Below are 26295 nucleotides of genomic sequence, written 5' to 3'. Positions count from 1 at the left end.
GAGTATTGGTTTTTTGTGAGTTCTGAAAGAGCAAATCATCACCTGCTGGGGTGTTTGCTACATTCCACTGAGAGGATGAATTCAAGGTGCACAGACATTTGGGTGACGTGTTGGTGATGGAAGGTGGGGATAAGTTTATACATCAGTCATTACCTTTGCACATCTTTTGGTCTTCCCTTAGTTCATATCCCACGGGGCAGGTGCACTCATAGGAACCATAAGTGTTTATGCAACGAAAAGCACACAGCAAGGGGTTCTGACCACACTCATTGATATCTGAACAGAGGGAAACAAAACAGTCGTGTTCACTAAGTTTCAAAACAATCACCAAGAAAGTTTTATTACAACTATGCTTCTCTTCTCAGCCAAAATTATCAGAAAGGTACTAATTCAAACCATTAGATTTTGAGTAACTTGAGAAAATTGAACAATGCTCTGCTTAAGGGTAATGGCATAGTAGATATTTAGAACTACTTGACCTTAGTATGGCAAATTAGGGCAGGCCTATTTCAGATTTTTATTATATGCCTATATTTAATGTACTTTTGTGTGATGAGAAATGTCAGCTTCAGAAAGCAAACTAATTATTTCATTCATAAAGTACAACATTTGTGAGAATGCCACACCTGGGGTATTGCCATTGAATTGAAGTCCTGTGATAAACTAGAAATTCTGCTTAAATCAATTCAAATTTCTTTTCCAATTACACATTTCAAAGCACAGAACCTTTCTTTTCCTCTGAGCTATTACAGCATGAAAGACATGGCTAATAAAGTAATTTGAATGCTGAGGACTGGACAAAAGCCAAAGGAAAAAAAATATAATAAAAAGGACAGATTACCTTCACAATTCATCATTGGGCCTGGCTCAAATCCTTCGTGACAGCTGCACTCAAAGCTGCCAACCACATTAGAGCACGTTCCGTTTCCACAGGGGTTGCCAATGGAACATTCATCTGTATCTGTACATAATGAATAAATGCAGAGTGAAGAGAACTGGGACAAGTTTATTTTAAATTCAAGGGTTCCAATTCCTATAACTGCACACACCTATGCAATGCACTCCTGTGAAATCCAGGTTATACCCCATGGGGCACTCGCAGCGGAATGATCCATCAGTATTGATGCAGTGACCATTGGAGCAAATTCCTGGACTTTCAAGGCATTCATTGACATCTAAAATGCAGGAAGATATTAAGAGCCACTCAGCTTATGCATTTCAAGTTTTAAAAAAAGCATTTAAAAAAACCCTAAGCACCCTATTATGTTTTTCTCAAGCCATGCACTCCAAAAAATGTTTTACACACTTTAGAGATCAGCCTCTTGTCACCAGCAGCTGTGAGGAGTAAGCTGTAGCATGCTATAATATCCAAATATACTTTTAAGTATTAATACTTACTTTTTACATTCAGAAGAATACCTACCTTCACGTGTATCATCAATTCCAGGAATAGTTCCATGACCATATGGGCACAGGTCCTGAAAAGCAACTGTATAGATACAGTATCTTTAAAAAATAAAGCAAGTGAGAGACAGAATAATGACAGATATTTAAAGCCATCCAGTAAGGATACTAGCTCAGGTCTTTACAGAGCGAACTCAAGAAAATAGTATTTCTCTTTGTCCGTGGTTCCTTCCATTTAATTTTATTCCTTTTGCTGACTTGAAGAATCATTCTAGAAAAAGACGCTGAGAGCGAATGCCAGAAAGATCCCTCTTTCCAATGACCAAAAAGTACAACACCAATGTACTCTTCCTTTTCCCCTAGCAATAGATCTTAAATTTTAGATATGTACCTTCTTCTTCCTTTGGACAGAGCTCACAAGGATCACCCCATCCTTCTCCTGGCATTTTACTGCAGCAACACTTGGCCTTTGAGGTGTTGAAAGCCTTTGGCACTGAGCACTTCCCATTCTCAAAATTGGTGAAACAGAAGCTCTGACGAGTATCTAGAAGAAAACACAGTTATGCAGAGCTAGAACCTTCTCCCAAGTTAGATGATGACTGTCTGCCCTGAGAGAAATAACGTAAGACCTATAACTGCACACGTTAATAACATGTATTTCTCGTACTTTTAAAAAAGTATTTAGCAATTCTCATAAAGATATAAATTGGAAAGGGTTTCTACAGAGTATCTGTAATCTTTTAGACTGATTATGACATTCCTGATCTATAAACTTACCAAAGCACCTCCGCCCGTTGTCAGACAGCACAAAACCTGTGGGACAGATGCACTGGAAACCTCCCGGGGTGTTTGTACAGGACCCAAAGAGGCAGATGTTGGGATCCTCATTACACTCGTTAATATCTGTAAAGCAACGGAGAAGCCTTCACCACAACCTCACTTGCTGTGAACTCCTTAGTTAAGAAAGATAGTTTATTTGTTTATTTATTGATTTAACTGAAGCAGTTTCAAATAAGGTACCCCAAGAGATAAAGTAGCCCATGGGTTTCACTGATACCTTCAAATTAGAGTTTCTCACTGGCATGCACCTTCTCTCCTAAACACCATTCTCTGTTCTTCATTATACTCAAAATATAAACATTAAATAAATGTTTTTGGACTATATTTCCCATAGGAACAAAATTTTTCTGTAAGCATGAAACATGCAAAGATTATTTTTTAAAATCTCTATGTTGGGACTTCTGTTTTTATTAAAGGTGTATTTTTTTCTTCCTGCCATGTTCTAGGACTGAAACTATAGATAGTCATTAGCAGAGTGACACGTTTAACTGTATTTACGTGCCCTGATTTATACTTAGCAGTCTTTTACTGCCACTCTCATTGTGTTATTTAAAATGTATTCCTGTTCTACTGAATAATCTACAATATGTTACTATTACTATTAGAAGATAGTTAAGATTTATTTTTAATAGTAGTATATAATTAAATATTATATTAAATAATTATTGAATGCCTAAGCCAAAGTATATAGTATTTAAGGTAAATATCAAGTGTCTGTAAAATTGTGCAGCTCAAACAGCATCAGGTGTACATTCCCCATCTATACAGACAACAGACAAAGCAGGAAAGTAGTATATTAAGAGACACTTAATGTTTCATATCTATTATTCAAAACTATATTTTAACTTATCCTATTCTGCAAATACTAAAAAAATATATAAACCATCTTGCTAAGGTAATTTTTGAAAGTAATTATAATCTGATAAATTTTGAAATGTATTTTAATAATCTTTAAAGTACAACCTGTTTTGAGTCTTTCAGGAAGGAATATTGAAAGAACCATCACAGAAGCCTGTGGCTATATAAGCATTCTACAATAAAAGCCACACTGAGCTTAACTGAAGCTTAACTGAAGTTATAGGCAGGGACAAGGCTCTTTCCATGAATATTAGCTTCATGGATGTTGAATACTCACATTTGTAGTGCCATTTTTGCCCTTATTTACTGAATTCTCTGCTCTACTGAGTTTTAGAAAACTGTCCCGTTTTCAGCAGGTAAGAAAAAAATGGAAATACAATCTTTCTTATTTGGAAAATATAAATGGAGCAACAGAACAGATCAGGTGGGAGTAGATTCTGTGACGTAACTTGTGAAAAATACTAGGGTCCCATTTCCAGAAATTGCTATTAGGTACAGCACATGGAAAAACTACTGCAGCACAATCTGGCATTTGACTGAACTCAGCAGTAGCTTCCCACAGACAAGCTCTTTCTGTGTGAAGCATCCTAAGTCAGCTTATTTCAGAGAAAATGGTAAACCATTTCCCAGTTGCTGTGATAGCTGTTAATATACAAAGCTCAGTAATTCAGCTGCATAGGACAGGAAAATTGCTCTCTTGAAGTGCTCGTTATTACTGCAATGAATGGTTTGGTGCTAAGACTCTTTCTGTGGCCATGATGGAGAGGTGACTAGCCAGACTGTGTAAGTAAACAGGTAATTTCCCCTTTATTCCTATAAAATGGGAAGGAATATATCACATAGGTAGGTGAAAGCTAAGAATTTTTCTGTGGCCCCAGTTGTTTTGGTTTCTCCTGCATATATATGCACCCTGAGCTCACAAAGCAATCAGCCACTGCAAACCTCCATATCACAGACAGAAGTAATGGACTCTCATAAAGCCATTTGCATACAACACCAATATAGAGTAATGGGGAACATCTGCTACAAGGGCTATCAAAATATTCATCTAAGCTTTAGTGCAGTCACATGTGATAATCTGGGCATTTCCTAGGAGCTCTAGCTTCAGCTTTTCTGGACACATGAAGAATGACAAAAGAATGCAAGCAAGCCTCTTTCTTTCACTTTGGGCAAAAATCTGCCTGGCAGTCACTGATGCTCTCAAAAACATAGATTCTAAGAAGGCACTAAAGTGGCCATAAACAGTAACATTTTCCTTGAAAACCAAGAGCTTTCATTATGTCATATTCATGACTTTAGAACTGTAGGTGATTTCAATTCACCTCAAACATAACTGCTAATATGGAGTCAGTAGCTGCCAAAAGAAATCATGAAGTTAGAAGGCAAGCTGACTATTGGTGGCATGATATAAGTGGCTGAGAGAACTCTGGGCCATAGAAAAAGAAATCCTATTGCTCAAGACAAAAAGTTAAAAATCGTTCCTGTTCCTGCAGCCACACAGGTTAGGTGGCAGTAAGTCAAATCTTAAATGCCCAATAAATTCACATTCCCAATAAATTCTCTGTTGCAAAAGCGAGTTGTGACTAGGATTTTTTTCTTGTTCTTTGCCACAGCAAATCTTAATTCAGTGTGTGACATTCAGCTCCTGAATGGCATTCACGGCTTTAAGTGAGAACTCTATGAATGAACTAAAACATAAGAATTGATGACAGGTCTGCTGTATCTCCTTCTCCTCCTGTGAATCTCAGCACTTGAGAGGCATTATACAAAAGGCAAAATCAAAAAACAGCTTTTAAAAGAAACTGATTTAACTGATTGTTCCTGTAAGTGTCATAATTTTATCAAGATTTTTAAACTTCATTTCCCTCTGAAACGAAATGCTTAGTTGATTGATTGCCAATAATTACCTTCTGTAAAAATTTTATAAATAGAGTGAGCACATCTGTTTTATGGATTTTATTTTTGAAAAATAAAATACTTTTTTTTTAAAGTATATTTGCTTGCATTAATGAAGAAATCAATGTTCAAAATAGAGTACGATAGAGCACAAAATATTCTTCTGCCTTCCTTTTTAAAACCTGTTCCTGAAGACTTTTCATACCTATTCCCTGTCACCTTGATTTTAAGTCAGGAAAAATTCACAAGCCTTAGGATGTACATTTGTTTTCCCAATTAGAATCACATACAAATTCTTAAATTGTTCAGGTACAAAGTTACAACTTGCCTTACCAATACAACTTTCGCTTTTTACTTCGTATCCTGGTGGACAGATGCACCTGAATGATCCTTCCAAATTCTGGCAAGTACCAGGAGAGCACGAACTAGGCAGTGCCACACACTCGTTGGTATCTTGGGGAGTAGAGGAAATCAAGAAAGGTTTAGAATCCTGTAATTCTTGTGGTAACAAAGGATGAAAAAGACTGAAGGGTTCTGTACTGATTTTCTTTTTCTAAGGCAATTAATTGCTTGAAGACCAACAACTATTCCAAAATATCCTGTTACTTCTACCGTGTTTTCATTTAAATCACTATCATTCTTTTTTGATATTTAGATTTTCAGACTGTGCTGCTTCCCTCTGCATGGGAGCTATTAATTTATTTCATCTCATTAGTACTTGGACATCATACATACATACATACCCACACAATTCTTGCCATCCAGAGTAAGCTCATATCCTTCATTACACAAACATTTGAAAGAACCAATTTCATTGAAACACCGTCCATTTCTGCACACTTGACCAAAGAAGAAACTGCACTCATCAATATCTGATTAAAAAAAAAAATCAAAATTAAACCTAAGAAGTGAGAGTTGAGTCCCAGCATACTACATACAGTATATTATAACCACACTCAAGCGGCAATACTTAGTATTTCTGTGGAAAAGAGTATTTTGTAGCAACAAGAAATCAGTTGGCAGCTGATGGAAAGTAACTCTCAGTGGAGAATTCAGGTGCATGTTCTAACTAAACCACACTTTTTAAATAGGGTATTACAATTTCCAGGCTTATAACATTACCTCAGTTATTACATCTGGAGATATTCAATTACTGCTAAGGGACTGCATGACACCAAGTCTACCAACAGAGGAGAAAAAGCTACATGGGGTATTCTGGATTTTATCTGGATCTATATGCACTCGAGTTTCCTCCTAAAAACCTGTCCCTGCCAATCTCAAATTTTGGACTATGTAATTTGCTTTCCACAGGATTAATTTCTCCTTCATAACAGTTCTGAAAATGATGTTTTAAAATGCTTGTTATTTTGTAGGGTTACTTCAGAAATGCAGACTTAAAGGAGCACTGCATAAGGAAAAATATGGATGAGGAAGAATAAATGAAAAGGATATTGGATACATATCATGCTGTAAAAAAACTTGTACTTTGCAGTGCATTCTTGTTACTTTAATTTTTTTTTTCCTGGACAAAAAAGGGATTTAAAATACTTTTTAAAAGATATATTAGCTCTGTCTTGAAGCTGAAGGAACAATTAGACTTTGTTTTGTCTTTCTTCTGTAGCAGGAAGGAGTGTAAATCTTCCTTCTTTTCTTTGCTTATGCTCTGCACAAGGGAGAAGATCTCGAGGTTTATGACTCTATTTCTCAGCCCAGGAAGGTGTTGATTGCTTTATTACAGGAACCCAGGAACTGAAGTAGTCCAAACTCACCAGATATTCTGGGGCCCTGTGCTTTAGGGAATGTGAAATAGCAATGCCTGTGTCAGTTCTCCGTAACTTTGCCCATTTTAGGAGAGCAAAACTGGCAGGTCTGCTCTCCTAAAATGAGCAAAATTATGCAGATCAGCTGTCCTGGCTTTTTTACTGCTGGTCTGCCTCTTCTTTATGACCCTGTGCAAGAGTCAAGCAAAACCATGAAATAAAGGAATTATTTTAAATTCATGAAGCAGTACTGGTGGGATAGAACAAGTGGTGCCTGTGGACTGTGCCTATAGCCAAAGATGTGCTGTAAATACCAAGGAAATCTAAAGGGGTTAAGAGATGCATTAAAACATCAGTGAACTGAAAGTTACCCCAATAATCCAGATATTTAGAATAATATTGTATTATCTCAACTGGCTGTAATTAAAAGCACTTTTAATTAGTTTAAAACATGACAGTAAGGATTAACATGTAGGGCTGGTAACAGCAGAAGCTGCTGCACTCAATTAACTTTCTTCACATCCTGACATCTCTTCTGTTCAACTACACACTGTCCTCCTTGCCATGCCATGCCAGCAGTAATGAAAATAAAAGCTTGGGTTAGGTCTCTTACCCACACAATCATTATTACGAGTTAATTCAAATCCTGGATAACACAGGCAGTTATATGATCCAACTGTGTTCTTGCAGGTTCCATTTCCACATGGATACTGTTCACATTCATCAACATCTGCAAGGAGAGACACTCTGAACGTGGGAACTGGTTTTCCCAGGTATGGGTTGATGAGTTGTCTGTGCAATTGCAATATCCTAAACTTTGGTCCTCGTTTCACCTGTCATATTATGTGTTTATCCTACAGATTTTTACAGCTTCTCAGTACACAGAGGATAATACTACATAATGCAATTTTGTGTGTATTTTAAAATAAAAGGTACTGTTACATGTAAAAATAAATGTGTGTGTGCAGTTATCTGAAGGCAATTCATCTTTTTGTTTCCCATACTAACATTTCTTAATTTCTGTAACATATACAAATGACCAGGACTGAGTACAAAGGATCTAGCATCACAGCCCTGAAATGATCAATTGTTATGTACATATTTTACCTCAGAAAAAGGTAAAATTTACCCATGAAAAGCTGTTGATAATGCAATTCAACTTACATAAGTAAATGGATAATGTCAATATCACATCCAGAATTACAAAGGTTGCTTACAAATTTCTGCAAACATTCATTTTTAAAAGGCACTAAATTTCAATGTGTTACAGTAATTTCTGGAGTTTCATGGGGATGTGGAAGCTATTGAGATTTTGTCCTGCTATTTCTTCAAAATTTTGCTTTGTCAAAACAGATCACTTTCCCAAAAATCCTTGTCAGATAGTCTGACTAATGTGATTTGGTTTAAATATGAGCAGAGTCTAGGCATATATGAATATGTATGACAATATGAATAAGTTTTAAATATCTATTTAAAATTGAAATGCAATACCTTCTCAATTTAAAACCCTACTGTAGAACTGATTACGAACTAAAAGAACAAGATAACATTCTTATTGTTCAATCTTATTTCTTACATAATCTCTATGAGGCCATCATTTTCACATTAAATTACTTACTTTAAAAGGGGGATTGTTTATTAAATGACACATAAATGGAACAGATTTAAGTAACTGAAAAATGAGTGTTTTTAGCTTCAAGCTCTATCACTCTCTGATACGTCCTATAAAACTCTCGGTCAAATAAGCCACTATGATGTATTTCTGTGGAAATGTTTCTTCAGTAATGTAGAGCTATCTTGGAACTGTTTTGTTCTGAGTTTTTTTCTCAAACTAATTTATCCCCTCCAAGGACAACTTCCCAAATTTTACTCACAGAAAACAATCCAGAAATGCATGAATCCTTTTTATGATATCAGTTTAACCTACTGAAAAGATTAGACTTATCCTCTCCCCCTGCAAAGAGCTCACAGCTAAACAAACCACAAGCAGAAAAGTATTTTCTCTCCATACCCATGCACATAGTCTGATCTTGGGATGCCTTAAAGCCATTGTGACATACACACTGGTAGCTTCCCTGCATGTCCACACACAAACCATGACTGCAAACATTAGGAATTTCCAGACATTCATTGCGATCTAAAACAAAAACATAAAACAGATCGTGCACGTTACTGACCTCTGTTATATCCTCATTTTACACAATAATGCTTTTACAATCCATTGTTATGACTAAAACCAGATTCAAAATTATCTGTAAGTAAATCTGATTCATAACAGACCTTCATTTTACAGGAAGTGTTTGCCTACACACCTTGAGGATAAAACTACTGTCAAAATTTGGCTGATACCTGGAAAATGTCATTTAAGAATGTCACCCTGTCTTTTCTTACCTTTTACTGAGAAATGTGGCCATAAAGCAAAACAACAGAATGCAGAAGATAATAGAAAATAAAGGGTGCTGAGAGAAGCACACCTATACCACTGGTGAGGTAAAATCAAGAGAGAAACTTATTCTGTTTTCTTACCAACGCAGGCCCCATTGGGTGACAGTTTGAAGCCGGCAGCACATTCACAGCGGTAGCTCCCAGGGCTGTTAATACAGTCAGCATTTCTCTGGCAGAGATTGTCCCCATTGCTGCACTCATCAATATCTGAAACACCAAGAGTTCAGACATCAGGAACCACTCCTGCCTCAGATTTAATCTGTATTATCTGTGCGTACAAGAGGAAACTTCAGTCCTCCACAAAGCTTGAGCAGCCTGACCTGCAGCCTTGTGTGCTGAGAATGCACACAAAAAGCAAAATCAACACCATTTCACTCATGTCACCTTTTGCATGTAAGAGGATTACACAAATCCAACTTACCATGCATCAAAGTCACTTTGCAAATTTTCAGCATCTGCCTAAAGAAATTTCTGTATTAAAATAAACTTCCTCTTTGCCTTTGAACTGAAAAGATAAGTGCACAGTTTGCAATTTTTTAGGTTTCATATGTTAGCACAAAATCCTCAAACAAATGACAAAACTCCTACTGACTTTATAACACACAAAACTTTATGAGCTTCTATGAGTATCTCTGCCTCTAAAACTGTAGAAGAGACTCAAGTTGGAAAAAAAATCCAATTTCTTTGAGAAATTCTAAGGGCAAGAATTAAATTTTCTCCCTAAAACCAAACCAACTCAAACCAACCAAACCAAATCAAAAGCCTTGACTACCTATTTAGAGCTTGACAGAAAACAGTTACGAATTTTATTAAGTGCATGCGCATCTGTATTAAAGACAAGCACTTCAACGGATTTATAACCCTGAGCCCTATAAAAGCTCACAGTCTGTCTCTTAGATTTTGAAAACCACATGAATTAAATGTTCCCCTTCCCTTTAGGATAAGCTTAAGGGGGCTAAGAAGAAAATAACCACATTTCAAATCACCTTCACAGACCAGAAGCAGGTCATTGTAGCTGAATCCAGTGGGGCACTCACAGCGAAAGCTGCCAATCTGATTGATGCAAACTCCATTGGCACAGATTCCTGGGATTTCTTTACATTCATCAATGTCTGTAAGGCAAAGGAGCTCCTTTAAGTACAGTTCATCATGTCTTTACAGATGCAAGGATTCTCATTTTCACTGTGTTTAAAACTGAGTTGAGATGTTCCTTTTAATGTACAGAAATTACACACAGGTTATAAAACCACACATATGCCCATTTATGACAGAAAATGGCATATAAAATTTAGGAAGCAATCAAAACAGAGGTATATTAAGTACTGGTCAAGATGCAAAACTTACAAATATACAGAGAAGTCCCACAGTGTTTTTGAAGGCAAAGCTTATCTTACCAATTAAATCTCACAATCATGAACTCAGATGATGGCAGGTGAGCAAAATACCACAACACAATGCAGAAATTAAAAATAACCCTGGAAATGTTTTACATAAAGAATGGTCTCAACTTGTGTCACCATTATAACGCCAAAATGAAATTTAAAAACTTTAGTATATGAAATGTTTATTTTGGTTAATGTTATGCAGGTGCAAAGACATTTTATGCAAAACCATTTTTGATTAAAATAAGACTGGTGAAACTTACCAACAGCTTTTCCAGTATGTATGTCAAAAGTGAAGCCAGGAATATTTCCACATAGGCTTTTGAATTCAACTAGAGTAAAACAGAGAGGAATGCATTTTCAGGGAATGCATAAATCTCCCAAGAAATACCCATAGTTTTCTTACAAGTTGTTTTAAGCCAAATGTATTCAGGAGAGCAATTGCCTCTTCTATAGCTTGTATTGAAAATTCAGACTGCCAATGAATTCATGCAAATTGAAATAGTAATTCATAATTTCCTCAAATCTTTGCAGATTTTGGCACATGAGTAAATGTATGATTTAACAGTGCAGCCATTCATAGGGTTCTTCTATTGTTGTTGTTGTTGTGGGGTTTTTTGGTGTTTTGTTTTTTTGTTTTTGTTTTTTTTTGGTGGGATTTGTTTGTTTGTTTGTTTGTTTTTTGTTGTTGCTTTTTTTTGTTTGTTTTTTGGGTTTTTTTAATAGGAGTCCTTAAGGTTTATTTCTGTTTTCTAAGCTGTAGTAAGAATCTACAGAAGCACTTTCAACTATGAGAAATCAATACAATTTACCTAAGTAAATTAATTACTAGTACCTAAAGCTTCTTCCATGATATTATCTATTTTATTTTCTGTGGGATTACTGCAGATTAGTTCCACTGAACTGTTCACCAGAAGGGAGACTTTGCTTTAAAAGGAGATGCTCTAAATACCCCACTTTTTTTTTAAAACGCTCCTTCTGTATCCTCTTTTTGCACTTGGAGAATGAGAAGTGCTTGATGTGGTGTGTAAAATAAATTAACCCAGTTTTCTAGGAAATGTGTTTGAAATTGAGTGGGTTTGGAACATACAGAGAAAAATTTCTAGCATGGATTCTATTAATTATGGCAGATAGAACAGTGCTTTCCAGAGAAAAAGCTATTACAAGTTTACAATAATAATTTTTTATCTAGGTAGAAATATAAAAAATTATAGGCCTACAACTACAAACATGTCAAAATTCTATAATACTACCAGAGGAATTTGTACCTGTTTAAGGGAAATCAAGCAATTTGTGAAGACACAACCAGTTTGAATAAACACTTTGCAAACAATAACCATGCAGCCACTATTAAGCACCTTTTCAGATCATATTCACATTCAAATTATCCAGAAAAAGTGTGTTTCAATATGCAGCTTCCAAACTACTGGCAAGGAAGCATTTAGAGGTGTGTGGTACGTTTTTTATATTCAGGCCATTAGGTTGAAGTGAAATATGCTTCAAAAAAGTGAGTAAAATTTACAAAAACATACGATAACCATAAAATTCAAAGGGTTTCTGGAATTTTAATATCTGGAGACTTCCAACAAGTGAGTGCTTGGCCCACTGTTGGTGCTGCTGAGGACCTACAGGAAACCTCTTTCCCCAAAAGAAGGAAGAGTATGGAGCCTTCCTTTGATATGTCTCTAGACCTGAAATGCTGACAAATTATTCTACTACCAAGAAATAAAAAACAAAGAGCTCCTTCTGTATTCCTGCAAGGAATGCTCTTTAATCTTCAGCCATTATAGTCTTTACTTGTTGCAGTTTGATTTTCTTATCATCTACATTTCAATGGCAGCAGCTCACGATTCTGAAAAGTTTAACTATAATTATAAATTGAATAATTCTTGCCTCCTTTACACCAAACATCCCCGTTTTTAGCAAATTTAGTTAATCACTGCTCAGAATGGTATTTGGCAAAATCTTTTTCGCACATTCAGACATACTAGTCATTTCTGTAAGCCAGGCAAGAGCCAGGATATTTGAACATCAGCATTTACTCCTTTCTTCTGACCTATTGTTTAATGGCTGCTTAATGATCACCCAAGTTACTCATGCAGTGCAGGGTACAGGGCTACAGAGCTGTCTACCACTGTGCTTTATCATCCAGCAATTTACTGCTCTTTCACAGATGTATACATGTTAATACATGTTACTATTTAATTTAATACACTAATATATTTTACATACTACTAGTGTGTAAGATTTGAGGCTTAGCAATTTAGTTTTTTTCTGCAAGGAGATTTATGCCATTTACTGCTGTCAGTAAGCCTGTCAGTAAATATACCAGACAAAAACAGAGCCCTGTGCTCACTACCCTGTGCTAGTGGGCAGCGATCTTCTGCTCCCATGACAACACACATCAGGTCTGGGAGGATGAGGAAGAGGCTCAAAGGGTTGCAGGACCTCTTTCCTTCTATTGTGCTAACTCCATGTTTCATGAATGTCACTGAATTCAGTTTTTCACACTTTTTTTTTTTTCACCATTTTTACTGTGTAGAGAAAGAGTGTATAACTAGGTAGGGATTGTATGAAAATGTCTTTATACAAAGTGACAAAATAGCCACACAAAAACATGCCAAAGATTCACCTTCTGGAAGCTTGGCTTTGCATCAATGACTTTAAAAATATTTCAAAACCCCATATACTTATAAGTATAGCATTTTTTTTTTGGACAAAATGATTTGTCACATAACAGGGAAAACACCAGGATCAGGCACTCTTGAAATTACCAAACCATGAAAGAGTTCTGTACATTCTTGGTTACCTCTTAACAGTGTTATGAACGGAAAAAAAAAAAAAAAAAAAAAACCCAAACCAAAACAACCACCCCACAACTGACCCTCTCCTGGCTAGAGTAACACCCCCCACACCCCAGACAATCTGAGCAGGGAGAGCTGCCCTGAAGGAAAGTTGCCTGGCAACTTTTCCCTACCTAATTGAAATGTGAAAAGAAGCTGCCCACACCTAGATAGCCCTATTGTCCTTTGTAACTACCTCATTTAGCAAGAGTAACTTCGGCTATGACCAGAACAAATGCATATGCATTTGGATATGCAGATAGGGCAGGGCCGCCCCCGTGGATCCTGGGAGGTTTTTTTGGGGGATACTGCACCCCGGGACAGGAAGCTGGATTCGTCAGAAGAGAATGGGATAGTGCCCTGGCTGAGCGGGGAGTGGGTGCACCTCCTGGCCTGGTTTGAAGATTGGCCATGACCTGTGAGGAGCCTGAATGGAATGGGAACCGGCCAGCTGAGCTGACTGATGTAGAGAATGGGAAACTCTTGAAACTTTTCCCTGAGGGCAAAGAGCTGACTGCCAGTGCTCTGCCTTCTGATGGTTGACCAAAGAGAACTGCCAGCTGTTTCTATGGGAACAAGGACTCAGCATCCACTGGGACAGCACCTGCTCCTTCAGATGGCTGCAGTAGTGTGGAAAACTCCGATCGGACTTTGCAATCCTGCTGATGATTTTAATAATGAGCTGATCACTTTAATAAAGAGCTGAATATTAATAAAGGCATATGCCCTGTTCTTTTCAATTGGGGGCTCGTCCGGGATAGCCACGCCCACAAAGGACCACCCCCGAAGAAGACGATCATCTGCTTCGAGGGATCCTTGGGAATCGCTGGCTACCCCCGGACCTTGGCATCAGCATGGGACCAAGCAGCACAGAAGAACGCAGGATCGGCCCTGGGATCAGCGCTGGATCGGCCCTGGGATCATCGTGAGACCAAGCAAAGCAGAAGAACGCCAGATGGGTGAGATAAATCCGTGGCGGAAATGGGAGGCGAGTGAATGAGTGCTTGAGTGAGATGGGGGCCGGCAGCTCGGACCCCCAGAGCGAGAGTGGACCCCCTAGTATCGCGTTTCCGGTCTCCCGAGAGGGTGCCGGCCGAGAACGGGCGGGAAGCGAATGGCATAGAAGAGTGACTGAGGCGCCTCCTTGGGGGAGGGCCCCATCGAGCGTGCAAAGGCACAAAGGCTCTTGAGGTGTGAGGTAAGATCCTCGGCAGGGCAGGTGAGAGGTCCCTGGCAGGGCTGCCCCAGAAGGCAGGTGAGAGGAGACCCCAGCAGGGCAGGTGAGAGGTCTCTGGCAGGGCTGCTCCAGAAGGCAAGTAAAAGAAGATCCCTGGCACAGCAGGATGCCCCATCAGGCAGGCGAGGGATGATCCCCGGCAGAGCAGGTGCAAGGTAATGTCCCTGGCATAACAAGACAAGATGCTCCAGTAGGCAGGCGAGAGAAGATCCCCAGCAGGGAAAGTGAGAGGCCCCTGGCAGGGTTACTCCAGAAGGGAATTGAAAGAGGATCCCTGGCACGGCAGGATGCCCCATCAGGCAGGCGAGGGATGATCCCCGGCAGAGCAGGTGCAAGGTAATGTCCCCGGCATAACAAGACAAGATGCTCCAGTAGGCAGGCGAGAGAAGATCCCCAGCAGGGCAAGTGAGAGGCCCCTGGCAGGGTTACTCCAGAAGGCAGATGAGAGAAGATCCTCAGCAGGGCAGGTGAGAGGTCCCTGGCAGGGCTGCTCCAGAAGGGAATTGAAAGAGGATCCCTGGCACGGCAAGATGCTCCATCAGGCAGACGAGGAAAGATCCCCGGCAGAGCAGGTGCAAGGTAATGTCCCCGGCATGGCAAAACAAGATGCCCCAGTAGGCAGGTGAGAAAAAGTCCCTGGCAGGGCAGGTAGAAAGTCTCGGGCAGGGCAGGATGCCCTGACAGGACGGCAAGGAAGATCCCTAATAGGGCAAGTGGGAAGTCCCTGGCAGGATAGGGCATGATGTCCCAGGAGGCAGGTGGGCTGTCCCCAAGAGAGTTTAGGCATATCCGGGCAAGCAAGTAAGATATCATTAGCAAGCAGGAAAGCAGGCATAAAGGTGAGGAAACAGACAAGAAAGCAGACAGGCAAGCAAGAAGGAAAGCAAGATTTATGAGCAAAAAAAGGCAAACAAAAAGAGCAGCCAGATAAACAAAAAGGGAGGCGAAGGGGACTCGGCCGGAGTTCGGGTGTGAGGCTCGGCAGGACGTTCGACCTCACCCCGGCAGGGAGTTCGAGTCTCCTAAGCCTAGGGGGCAAGGGGGGCTTGGCCGGAGTTCAGGTGTGAGGCTCGGCAGGACGTTCGACCTCAGCCTGGCAGGGAGTTCAAGCCTCCTAAGCCTTGTAGGAAAGGGAGGCGAAGGGGACTCGGCCGGAGTTCGGGTGTGAGGCTCGGCAGGACGTTCGACCTCACCCCGGCAGGGAGTTCGAGTCTCCTAAGCCTAGGGGGCAAGGGGGGCTTGGCCGGAGTTCAGGTGTGAGGCTCGGCAGGACGTTCGACCTCAGCCTGGCAGGGAGTTCAAGCCTCCTAAGCCTTGTAGGAAAGGGAGGCGAAGGGGACTCGGCCGGAGTTCGGGTGTGAGGCTCGGCAGGACGTTCGACCTCACCCCGGCAGGGAGTTCGAGTCTCCTAAGCCTAGGGGGCAAAGGGGGCTTGGCCGGAGTTCAGGTGTGAGGCTCGGCAGGACGTTCGACCTCACCCCGGCAGGGAGTTCGAGTCTCCTAAGCCTAGGGGGCAAAGGGGGCTTGGCCGGAGTTCAGGTGTGAGGCTCGGCAGGACGTTCGACCTCAGCCTGGCAGGGAGTTCAAGCCTCCTAAGCCTTGTGAAGTTAGAGAGTTCAAACAAGACTGAGCAGAGGTCCAAGCCTAGAAAGCCTAGAAAGAAGTTCAGACTTAAGTCGAAAAGTTAAGAGAGATACCCTTAGCAGAAAACAATGGGTGTGATTCATAGTAGTAAGTGTCATAGCCAAGAGAGAATTTTAAAAAGAGACAGACGAAAAAGTGTCAAAAGTGGGTTGCCAAGAAATTATATTCTGACCCTTTAAAGTTCAGCAAAGAGATTCAGAATGTTTAGTTGTGAGAGATCAGACAACCTTTAGTTATCTTAAAGTTTAGATTGCCAATCAGAATATTCCAGTTTAGATTGAAGCATTGTTAAAGTACTTCGTTTTTCCTTTTATTTTAAGGCCTAAAAACTGAGATGATGTTATAGTAAACAAGCAGACCCTTCCAAAAGGACAGTAAAGAAGATTCTCCCTAATATCCCCCTAGAACAATTGTCAGACCAATAATATCCTTAAAAGACCACAAAGAGTCCAGATAAAGTTAAGATGACATGTTATAGTAAAAGAATATAGCTGAGATTAAAATTACAAAGAGAGTAGTCATAGTGTAAGACCTGAATTCAGTAAATGTGTAACCACTTAAACCAACATCTCTAAGCCCAAGAAGACCCTGATGTAAAACCACTATCTTATGCAGCCTGCTGGCTAGAAAACTATAAGTAATGAAAATGTGAAAATATGCAAACTCTCCCTCCTACCCCAGCTGTACCTCCAGTCTCTTCCTTAACCTCTCCAACAGTTCCCCTTCACCAATTGTGATACCCTCACTTCCCCACTTGGGAGTGGGAACCACCCCTGCCCAGTGTTTCTCTTGGCCTGTCTCCACTACTGCTCCCTCTACCTGATGTTTTAGAGGAAGAGACAGATTACAACACCAAATCCAAAGCGCCAAGAACAGAGGAGGTCTTTCCCCTTAGAAAAGTTCCTATAGATTAATTAAAAAGATTAAAATTTATAAATGCACCTTTGACAACCCCTGAAGCCCAAGACTCTAAGAAAGAGAGAGGGTTTAGTAGAAGCCCCCATTGGAATGTCTAACCAGCTAGACCAGCTTCTGAGGCCAAATAGTTATTTCTAGAGAGAGTTAAACTCTATTCTAATAGTTCTGTTCACTCCAGAAGAAGCCCGGATAGTCCAGATAGCAAAAATAAAAAAATAGACTGTGACACCCAAGAGACCATAAGATGCCCTTAATAGACACCAGCTAAAATTCAGACCAAGGAAAAAAAAAAAAAAAAAAAAAAAGCAAAGCATGAGAGACTATAGATCCCTGATAGTGAGAATCAAAGTCTACGGTCTATCTCTCAAAACTACTAGACCCAGTAGTTAAGAGATAACCAACTTGCCTGCAAACAGTTGCAGTAACAGCTACCCTAATAAAAGAAGTCTAAAAGGTTGATCCTGCAAAAGAAAAATTGCTAAGCCAGAAGACTTTACACTAGTTGACTGACTCTAAAATAATGAACACAAGTGACTTAGAATTAATCACCCTATGCAGTTTCTCGCTAGAGAACCCCTAGCCAATCTAGAACATGATTCAAAGTAAGAAGAAAATTAGTAATTGCAGACAAAGAGAAAGCAGAAGTACTTTATGCTTTGTTTTGCTGCTGTCTTTAGTGAGAAGACAGCTTGTCTTCAAGACAGTGGTCATACTGAGTCAGTAGATATTTTTAAAGAACAGAATAGTCCTCCTGTTATCAAAAACAAAGTAGTCAGAGAAGTAGTAATTTGCTTGAATGCCCACTCACATGAAATCCATCCCAAAGAGATAAGAGAGCTAACTGATAAGTTTGCAAAGCCACTCTATCATCTACCAACAGTCTCAACTCACTAGTGAAGTTCTAGATGACTGAGAGCTAGCCAATGTAATTCCCATTCATAAAGAGTAGAGAAGAGCCTAGTAATTATATGCCAGTTAGCCTGACCAAAGTACCCAGTAAGATGATAAAGCAGTTTATACTGAGAGCTATTGTGCAGCACTGATGAGATAAACAGAGTATCAGACCCAGCCAGCATGAGCTTAAGAGAAGTAAGTAGTGTTCGACCCCACTAGCCTCCTTCTCTGACCAGGTGACCTGCCTGGTAGATACATGAAAAGTTGTTTATGTTGTCTATTCAGACTTCAGCAAAGTCTTTGACACTGTTTCCCACAGCTTATACAAGAACACTCTTTGCTAAGTTAAGAACTGGCTAGATACCCAAGCCCAGAGGGTAGTAACGAATAGTGCTGCATCCAGCAGGCAACCAGCCACCAGTGGTGTCCCTCAAAAGTCTGTGCTGAAGCCAGTTCTATTTATTATATTTATTAATAACACAGATGAAAATATTGAGTCCTTCATTAGTAAATTTACAGATGACACTAAGCTGAGAGCACGTGTCCATCTGTTAGAGAGTAAGAAGACTCTGTAGAGAAACCTAAAATGATTAGATAGATAAGCAAAATCCAAGAAGATAACGTTTAATAAGTCCAAATCCCAGGTGTTGCATTTTAGCCACAATAACCCCCTGCAACCTTACAAGTTGAAGGTAGTGTAGCTAGACAGTACCCAAGCAGAAAAAGACCTGAAAGTGCTAGTTGATAACCAACTAAATATGAGCCAGCAGTATGCCCTGATGGCCAAAGCTAACAATATCGTAGGCTGTATTGAGAATAATGTGGCCAGCAGAAGCAGAAAGGTCATCCTTTCCTTACACATAGCATTGGTGAGGCCACTTAGCATTGGTGAGGCCACTCCTTGAGTACTGTGCCCAGTTCTGAGCCCCTCAGTTTAAAAAAGACATTAAGATGCTTGAGCGTGTCAAAAGAAAGCAACAAAGCTAGTGAGAAGCTTAGAACACTAGCCCTATAAATACTAGCTGGAAGAGCTGAAGTCACCATTCCTAGATGTGTGTAAGAAGAGAGTAGATGTAGCACTTAGTGACATCGTGTAATTAGAGTTAGACTTAATCCTAGAAGTCTCTTCCAGCCTAGTGATTCTGTAATTCTGTAACTAAAAAGAGGAAAATTATGAAAGTGTCTTCCAGGTGCTGCTCACCACACATACCGCAGTGCGAACTCCAGAGAGAAGTCAGACCCACGTTACCGGAGTCACAGGACCAGCACCGCCCCTGATGCTGAACCAGACCCAACAGGACCACCTGCCACCTCTTCTACGTAGATAACAATTGAGAGACCAAGAGACCTATCCCTAGTTAAATTGTTATCGAGTGTGTCTTAATTCCTGATAAAAAACCCAAGTTTAAAGGCACCCCTCCCACATCTGCTCAGTCTCCCGCTGGGCAATTCCCCTAGAGAACTCCTAAATTTCTTTGAGCAGTATCTACTGAGAGGATACACAGTAGGAAGCTGCAAGTTGATGCGGGCTACAGCCCGATCAAAGAAATAGAGGAGGGATTTGTTATGAACGGAAAAAAAAAAAAAAAAAAAAAACCAAACCAAAACAACCACCCCACAACTGACCCTCTCCTGGCTAGAGTAACACCCCCCACACCCCAGACAATCTGAGCAGGGAGAGCTGCCCTGAAGGAAAGTTGCCTGGCAACTTTTCCCTACCTAATTGAAATGTGAAAAGAAGCTGCCCACACCTAGATAGCCCTATTGTCCTTTGTAACTACCTCATTTAGCAAGAGTAACTTCGGCTATGACCAGAACAAATGCATATGCATTTGGATATGCAGATAGGGCAGGGCCGCCCCCGTGGATCCTGGGAGGTTTTTTTGGGGGATACTGCACCCCGGGACAGGAAGCTGGATTCGTCAGAAGAGAATGGGATAGTGCCCTGGCTGAGCGGGGAGTGGGTGCACCTCCTGGCCTGGTTTGAAGATTGGCCATGACCTGTGAGGAGCCTGAATGGAATGGGAACCGGCCAGCTGAGCTGACTGATGTAGAGAATGGGAAACTCTTGAAACTTTTCCCTGAGGGCAAAGAGCTGACTGCCAGTGCTCTGCCTTCTGATGGTTGACCAAAGAGAACTGCCAGCTGTTTCTATGGGAACAAGGACTCAGCATCCACTGGGACAGCACCTGCTCCTTCAGATGGCTGCAGTAGTGTGGAAAACTCCGATCGGACTTTGCAATCCTGCTGATGATTTTAATAATGAGCTGATCACTTTAATAAAGAGCTGAATATTAATAAAGGCATATGCCCTGTTCTTTTCAACAGTGAAGCATCTTTCTACACTTCATTGGGCTAAAACAAACAAACAAACAAACAAACAAACAAACAAACAAACCCCCAAAAACAACAACAAAAAACCCACTAAAGTCTGTATGCTACTAGTTATGATCTACATAATGTGTAAAACCAAACCAAACAGTCTTTACTACTTAAAGTCATCAAACAGAGACTGATTGCCAAGCATAAACAGAGAAAAAGGAAGAAGGAGCTCTGTTCACCAAGGAAAGAAAGGCGAATGCATGAGCATGTGAAGTTGACTTACAATCCTCACCAGGGCAGAATAATGCTCTTAATGAGCCACTGGGCTCAGTCTGGTGACATGGTTAAGGTCAGTGTACCCAACCCCCGTCTGTGATGTGCAGACCCCACCCAGATTATAAAACAACTGTTACAGAACATAATTGAAGCTATTCAAGCACTTCCACTTGGAATTTGTGTTTGATCCCTCACACAATCCCTTTTCATGGTGAAAAAGGCTCAACCACGCCTGCAAAAACAGTAAAGTCATTTAGAAAAGCTAACAAGTCAATATTGAAATATTTCAGGAAATATTTAAATTCCATAACTGCTTGCACAATACCAAGCAATTTTGGTTTTAACAAATCATTAAAAGCTGCAGAAGTTTTTGAGAATTTGAGCATCACCAATCTAAAAGGAGAATTCTTTATTCTATCCAAGAACATTGATTTCATGAATCCCTGCCAGCAGTTTACTGGTTTTTTCTCATCATGTTGTCACCATTATGACAATTTTATGGCATTTAGATGAATGACTATGGGAAAGAATATCATAAACTCTCTGTGGTAGCAAACATGTATTTCCTCTATCAAGCTTATTTCTGTTTCCTATTCCTGATTGCTAGGAGCATTCCTTCATTTTTCATCCTCCTTCTTAAGAAGGAAAAGAGAAAGGCTGTTTTGTCTTCTTTTCAGTCCTATTTCCCTCCTCCTTATTGTGAGGGAAAAAATCTTTCTTAAATTATTTGTTGTTTACCTCGTGTCACTAGGATAAACCATTTGGAATGGAAGTAATACATTCTTTACACTAAAATCACAAATTATTTTAAAATCACAGTACCAGAGGCATAGATTTAGTGATACTACACCAATAAACTTGGGGCAAGAATATTAAACAATAAACTGTGTTTATATAAAACAGGCACATGAGTTTTTAAATTTTAGCTAAGCATCTCAAAAAAGCATCTCTTCTTCTTAAATGTAAAGAATCTTTCAATGAATGTCAGGTTTCTCCCCCAAGCTGGTGATTCTCTCACTAATGACTCTTCTGTGTTGAGCTTTCAGGGGTGTTTTATTCCAGGAAATCAATTCCATGAAGACTGACTGAAAATGAACTGTCCTTAATTATTTTCATCTCCATTTACAGAACAGAATTTTTTACTTCCCTTTGCAATGTCCTGCCTCCTGAGAACTTTTGCAAGTTCAGTCATTCTCAGTAGAGGAAATGCAAACCAAGCAGATCATGGGTCAAATGTGAAACACAGCTGAAAAATCTAGAAAGGTTTCCATTCTAGACTGAAAAATTCATGCTGAGATTGACTCAGTATGAAACCCAATCCTGATGTTCTGACAGAGTAGGACTACCGGGATAAATGTGTCTTCAACTACCAAGAACTAAATTAAGCTCTCCTAAATTAGTTATCCTGGAAGACGGACTAGACAGGAAGTATCTCTGGTCAGCCAGTGTTGGAGTCCATGTTCCCATGGATCCTCCGCAGAAAATGAAAAATAGAGGAATTGAACTAAAACCTTTGGAAAAATTAAAATATATAAAGCCACACACACATGAAGTAGAAATTTAAGCTTTAAACCTTCTCAAAGTCCCTAATTGCTAGGGTAGAGGTAAAAAAAGCTTCAGGCCTTGCGATAGAGTATAGACATAACAAAAATAGGGTAGAGTGCTGTTTGTAATTTGTATGAACTTTATGTAGGGAAGACAGAGTTTTTCATATATGCTAAGACAGAAATTTTCTACATAACAAGATAGAACTTTATGCTAGTAAGATAGAGTTTTGCGTTAATAGATATGCTATGTGCGTAGGTTTTGATACTGTTTTTCGTAGTTTTTACGAACTTTAAAATTGTACTTAGATTGGCTAGTGTGTAGATAAAAAATATGAATATGCATTTTGCAATTGGGGATAAAAAGCCTCTGGTTTGGAGGTGGAGGCATCGATTGATTGATCAATTCGATCCATCGATCCAACCTCCATTCTCTGCAACCTGAGGAACGATCCTTGACAGGGAGCCGAGACGGGATTTTAAGGTATTGTACATCACGGTCCCCATTCCAAGGGATCCGGGCCCCAGGGTTCCCCTCTTTTTCCCCCTGCAGCGCTTTCCACCGGAGCGCTGGTCAGGACCACCGGGGACTCTGCGTGGGGAGGGACCCCAGGGCCCCCACTGCAAACGCAATCCCCTGGACGGGAACCCTGTGAGGCTTGGGGCCCTCCAATTGCCAACACGATCCCCGCGGACGGGAGCTCTGTGCGGTTCGGGATTTCCCATTGCACCTGCGTCCCCGCGGACGAGGGCTCTGTGTGGGTTCGGAATTTCGGGGTCCCTTTTGTTGTTGTGATCCCCGCGGCTGAGATCCCTGTCTGAAAGTTGTGATCGATTCCTCTCTGCTATTGTGACCCCAGCGGCTGGAAATGCTGATTAGGGTCAGAAAATAGGAGGTTGACTTACCCTGAGGCTGTAAATTTTATGCTGTGCTTGTAATTTTATTAGGGTTTAGTTTGTTAAGATTTCTATGCTTTGGTTATTGTCTTGTTTAGACTTTGCTTGCTTAGGTTTATAATTGGTTGTATAATAAGGCCGCTCTTAGAACTCTTGTTCCTTCAGATATGTGCTTTTGTATAAATAAACTACTCTACTTAGATACTAAGATGTTGTAAGACCTTATGGAGACTCTATACCCGTACAATGACCTCGGCAAGCCAGTATCTTCAATACCACTATTAGTGTGCAGTAAAAGCTCTTTTGGGATGAAATATTAACTTTATTTAATAGGTCAAAGCAGCAGATAAAGCAAAGAAAGTAATGAAATGGGGTGACCACAAAAGACTTTACCTGTTCCTGGAGTTGGACACAGCTCACAAGGTTTGTTCCAGGCTTTCCCAATATTGTATGTGCAACAGCACATCCTTTTGGTCACATTGAAGGGCAGTTCATTCTCACATGAGGTTCCATTATGGCTTCTGTAGCAAAAGCTTTTCCTCATGTCTGGATGTGTGAAAAGAAGCACTTATGAAGTAACCAACATTATGATAATGATGGTATTATGCAAGTATAAATACCCCACCAAACTAGACAATTATTCATTAACTCTGTTTTCTGAATCCAAAATAAACACAGGCATTTAAAAATAATTTAAGTACTGATGTACTCTACAATCTTTGTTTTAGACTTATGTGACATATTTTCTGTTTTCATTTAAAGACACAAGGGGGGAAAAGGCAAAGTCCTAAGAAATCATAAACACAGTGCAGATACTCATGAAATCCATTTGTATGGTAAACCACACCACTTGGAAATGATCAGCTAAAATAACCAGTGAACAATGAGCCCTGTTAGGGAGTTCAGAGTCCCTGAATGCTGCACGCCAATCACAGAGACCTCTTTCCTGAGAACATGACACCAACTGGGAGCTAAAAATAGTCAAAATAAATATAAAACACAGGGTCTGGCCCTCTAACAGTCTGATATTCTTGCAGTTTTAGTAAAGATGACATTTTGCATACCCATGCAGTTGTGTCCTTCGTTCACCTGCATATATTCAGGTGGGCAAATGCAGGTGTAGTTCCCCAAGGTGTTGTAGCAGGTGCCAGGACCACAGACTCCAGGGTGTGCAACACACTCATCAATATCTAGAGACCAAGAAAAAAATTGCAGGTAATGTGGGAGAAGAGGCCCAAGTCCAAGCAAATGTTTCTGAGAAATACGACCATAATAAGGCTAAGAAAAAAAAAAGCTTCATTTGAACAATAGCCTAGAAAATACAGCTCTGATTTTAACCTCTAAGTTTAGCTTTAGTTCTCTTAAGTGCAAGACAACACACTAAATAAACGAGAAGTTCTGGAACTTGCCACTGACATTAGGAACAAATCAACTTCACAAAAGACATTTATACCTTCCTCTCAGAGCAGGGTTGGTCACTTTTAGGTTTTGGGTCAATTTACAATTTTGGTTGTAACAGTTATGAAAAATCTCAAACACAGAAGGAAAACCAGTACGAACTTTACTTTGTATGGAGTAAACTAAACTGCTACTCTCACACCCAAAATGCAGGGACCATCATAAAACTTGCTGAGGATACAAGGTGTTGAAGTGAGAAGCCAGAAACCATTAATAACCCCTTAGTTTACTGAATACATGTGGCTAAGGTCTAACATCTAAAATAAACATTAATATATCCAAGTGTTCCATTTCAAGGTTTGTGCCAATTGTATCAGTGGTGCCAAAGATAGTGATTGTAGGGAAAACTCTAGGTAAGGGTGACGTGTACCATGCCCACTTATGGATTTAAGGCTAAAAATTAGTGGTTTTCATAATAACTGCACTGTGACAGAGGAAGAGGCTTCAAGGTACTCAACCTTCACATATTCTTGTCTCTTCACTGAGGTAGTAACCTTTTGGGCATTCACACTGGAAGCTGCCAAAAGTGTTGATGCAATTTCCACCTTGGCAGAGACCTGGCAACTCCTGACATTCATCAATATCTGAAAACAGAGGAAGAAAAAAAACCTCACCATATTTTCATTCCAGAATGAAAAGAAAGCAGAGAATTTGAGTACTGCCCTGAAATTTTTCCAGCTAGTAGCTTTGAACAGTCATATGTGGGTTTGGGGGTTTTTTGCTTCTAAATTGCTCTCCAGGAATGCATGGATAAGATGCTCATTCTCTTCCATTCAAACAGCCCTTAAGGAGCAGTTCCAGCTTGTTAAGCCCAAAGTTCCACTGCTGTTTACAGGAATTTGGCATCTAATCCCTCACTCCTACCCATTTATAGGAACCAGAGCTGCTTTGCCTGATGAATATTTCCTGACATTTATACCTTCTGCTGATGAGCTGTAATTTTCATAAATGATTTACCCTTCAGGGCCTGATTTCTAAATCCAGTTAAAGTAAGGAAGCACACAAAAGGTATGCACCAGACTGTTTTCCTACTGAAATGGTGTTGGGACTTCTTCAATATTCTTTTGCTGTGTGCCTTTTCATGTTGTTTTCCAATCCACATTAATGTTTTTTGATTTGCACTAAATATAATGATTTCTGAAAAAATGCAGTTCCTCTTCAAAGATTACCCTTTTTTAATAATTATTATAATTATCAGTCATTACAGACATTTATAAGAAACTCACCTTCTAAAATAATAGTTATGGGATTTGGTCTGAATCCTTCTCCCCCTGGACAGAGAGTATTGTATTCAGCTAAAGTAAAGCATAACAAGAGACAACATGTCACTCTCATATAAAATAAAATTATGACAACAGAATCACAAAATAACACTTGTGATTTTAATGGCTGTTCTTCCCTACAGTCATTTGGTTTCTACTTTTTTGACCTATTCACAGTAAATAAAACATGTGTATTAGATTAACAGAAAACCAGTAAGATTAGGAGTTCTGCTTTCTTTTATAACCATAATCTCAGATATTCTTAAGGAGGCACAATACTGATTCTTCTATACTGTGTCCTTACAGAGGCATGCATTTTCTGTTTTGATTAGTTCTCTTATTAATAAGAAATGTCAGTATGCCACTGATAAAGTTAAGTGTTAAGCTTGGAGTTCCTACTATTATGAGGCTGTAA

At 39.8% G+C, this 26295-nt stretch overlaps 1 protein-coding gene across 1 annotated transcript in view; it reads right to left on the bottom strand.

Annotated features, from left to right (window-relative positions):
* Window positions 1-26295, bottom strand: part of FBN2 (fibrillin 2) — a 129589-nt gene that overhangs the window by 14731 nt on the left and 88563 nt on the right. Inside the window, exons 38-54 of the mRNA XM_063422860.1 lie at window positions 25845-25913; window positions 25077-25202; window positions 24225-24350; window positions 23554-23706; window positions 10849-10917; window positions 10190-10315; window positions 9285-9410; window positions 8770-8895; window positions 7372-7488; window positions 5742-5870; window positions 5332-5451; window positions 2182-2307; window positions 1796-1948; window positions 1424-1489; window positions 1050-1175; window positions 842-961; window positions 154-276 (exon numbers count right to left, since the gene is read on the bottom strand). Coding sequence (XP_063278930.1) covers window positions 154-276; window positions 842-961; window positions 1050-1175; window positions 1424-1489; window positions 1796-1948; window positions 2182-2307; window positions 5332-5451; window positions 5742-5870; window positions 7372-7488; window positions 8770-8895; window positions 9285-9410; window positions 10190-10315; window positions 10849-10917; window positions 23554-23706; window positions 24225-24350; window positions 25077-25202; window positions 25845-25913 — 2001 coding nt within the window. The remainder of the gene's footprint in view (window positions 1-153; window positions 277-841; window positions 962-1049; window positions 1176-1423; window positions 1490-1795; window positions 1949-2181; window positions 2308-5331; window positions 5452-5741; window positions 5871-7371; window positions 7489-8769; window positions 8896-9284; window positions 9411-10189; window positions 10316-10848; window positions 10918-23553; window positions 23707-24224; window positions 24351-25076; window positions 25203-25844; window positions 25914-26295) is intronic.

Source organism: Prinia subflava, chromosome Z, assembly GCF_021018805.1.
Source record: "Prinia subflava isolate CZ2003 ecotype Zambia chromosome Z, Cam_Psub_1.2, whole genome shotgun sequence".
In the NCBI taxonomy this organism is placed as follows: Eukaryota; Metazoa; Chordata; class Aves; order Passeriformes; family Cisticolidae; genus Prinia; species Prinia subflava.
This window is presented reverse-complemented; position numbering and strand designations above follow the sequence as displayed.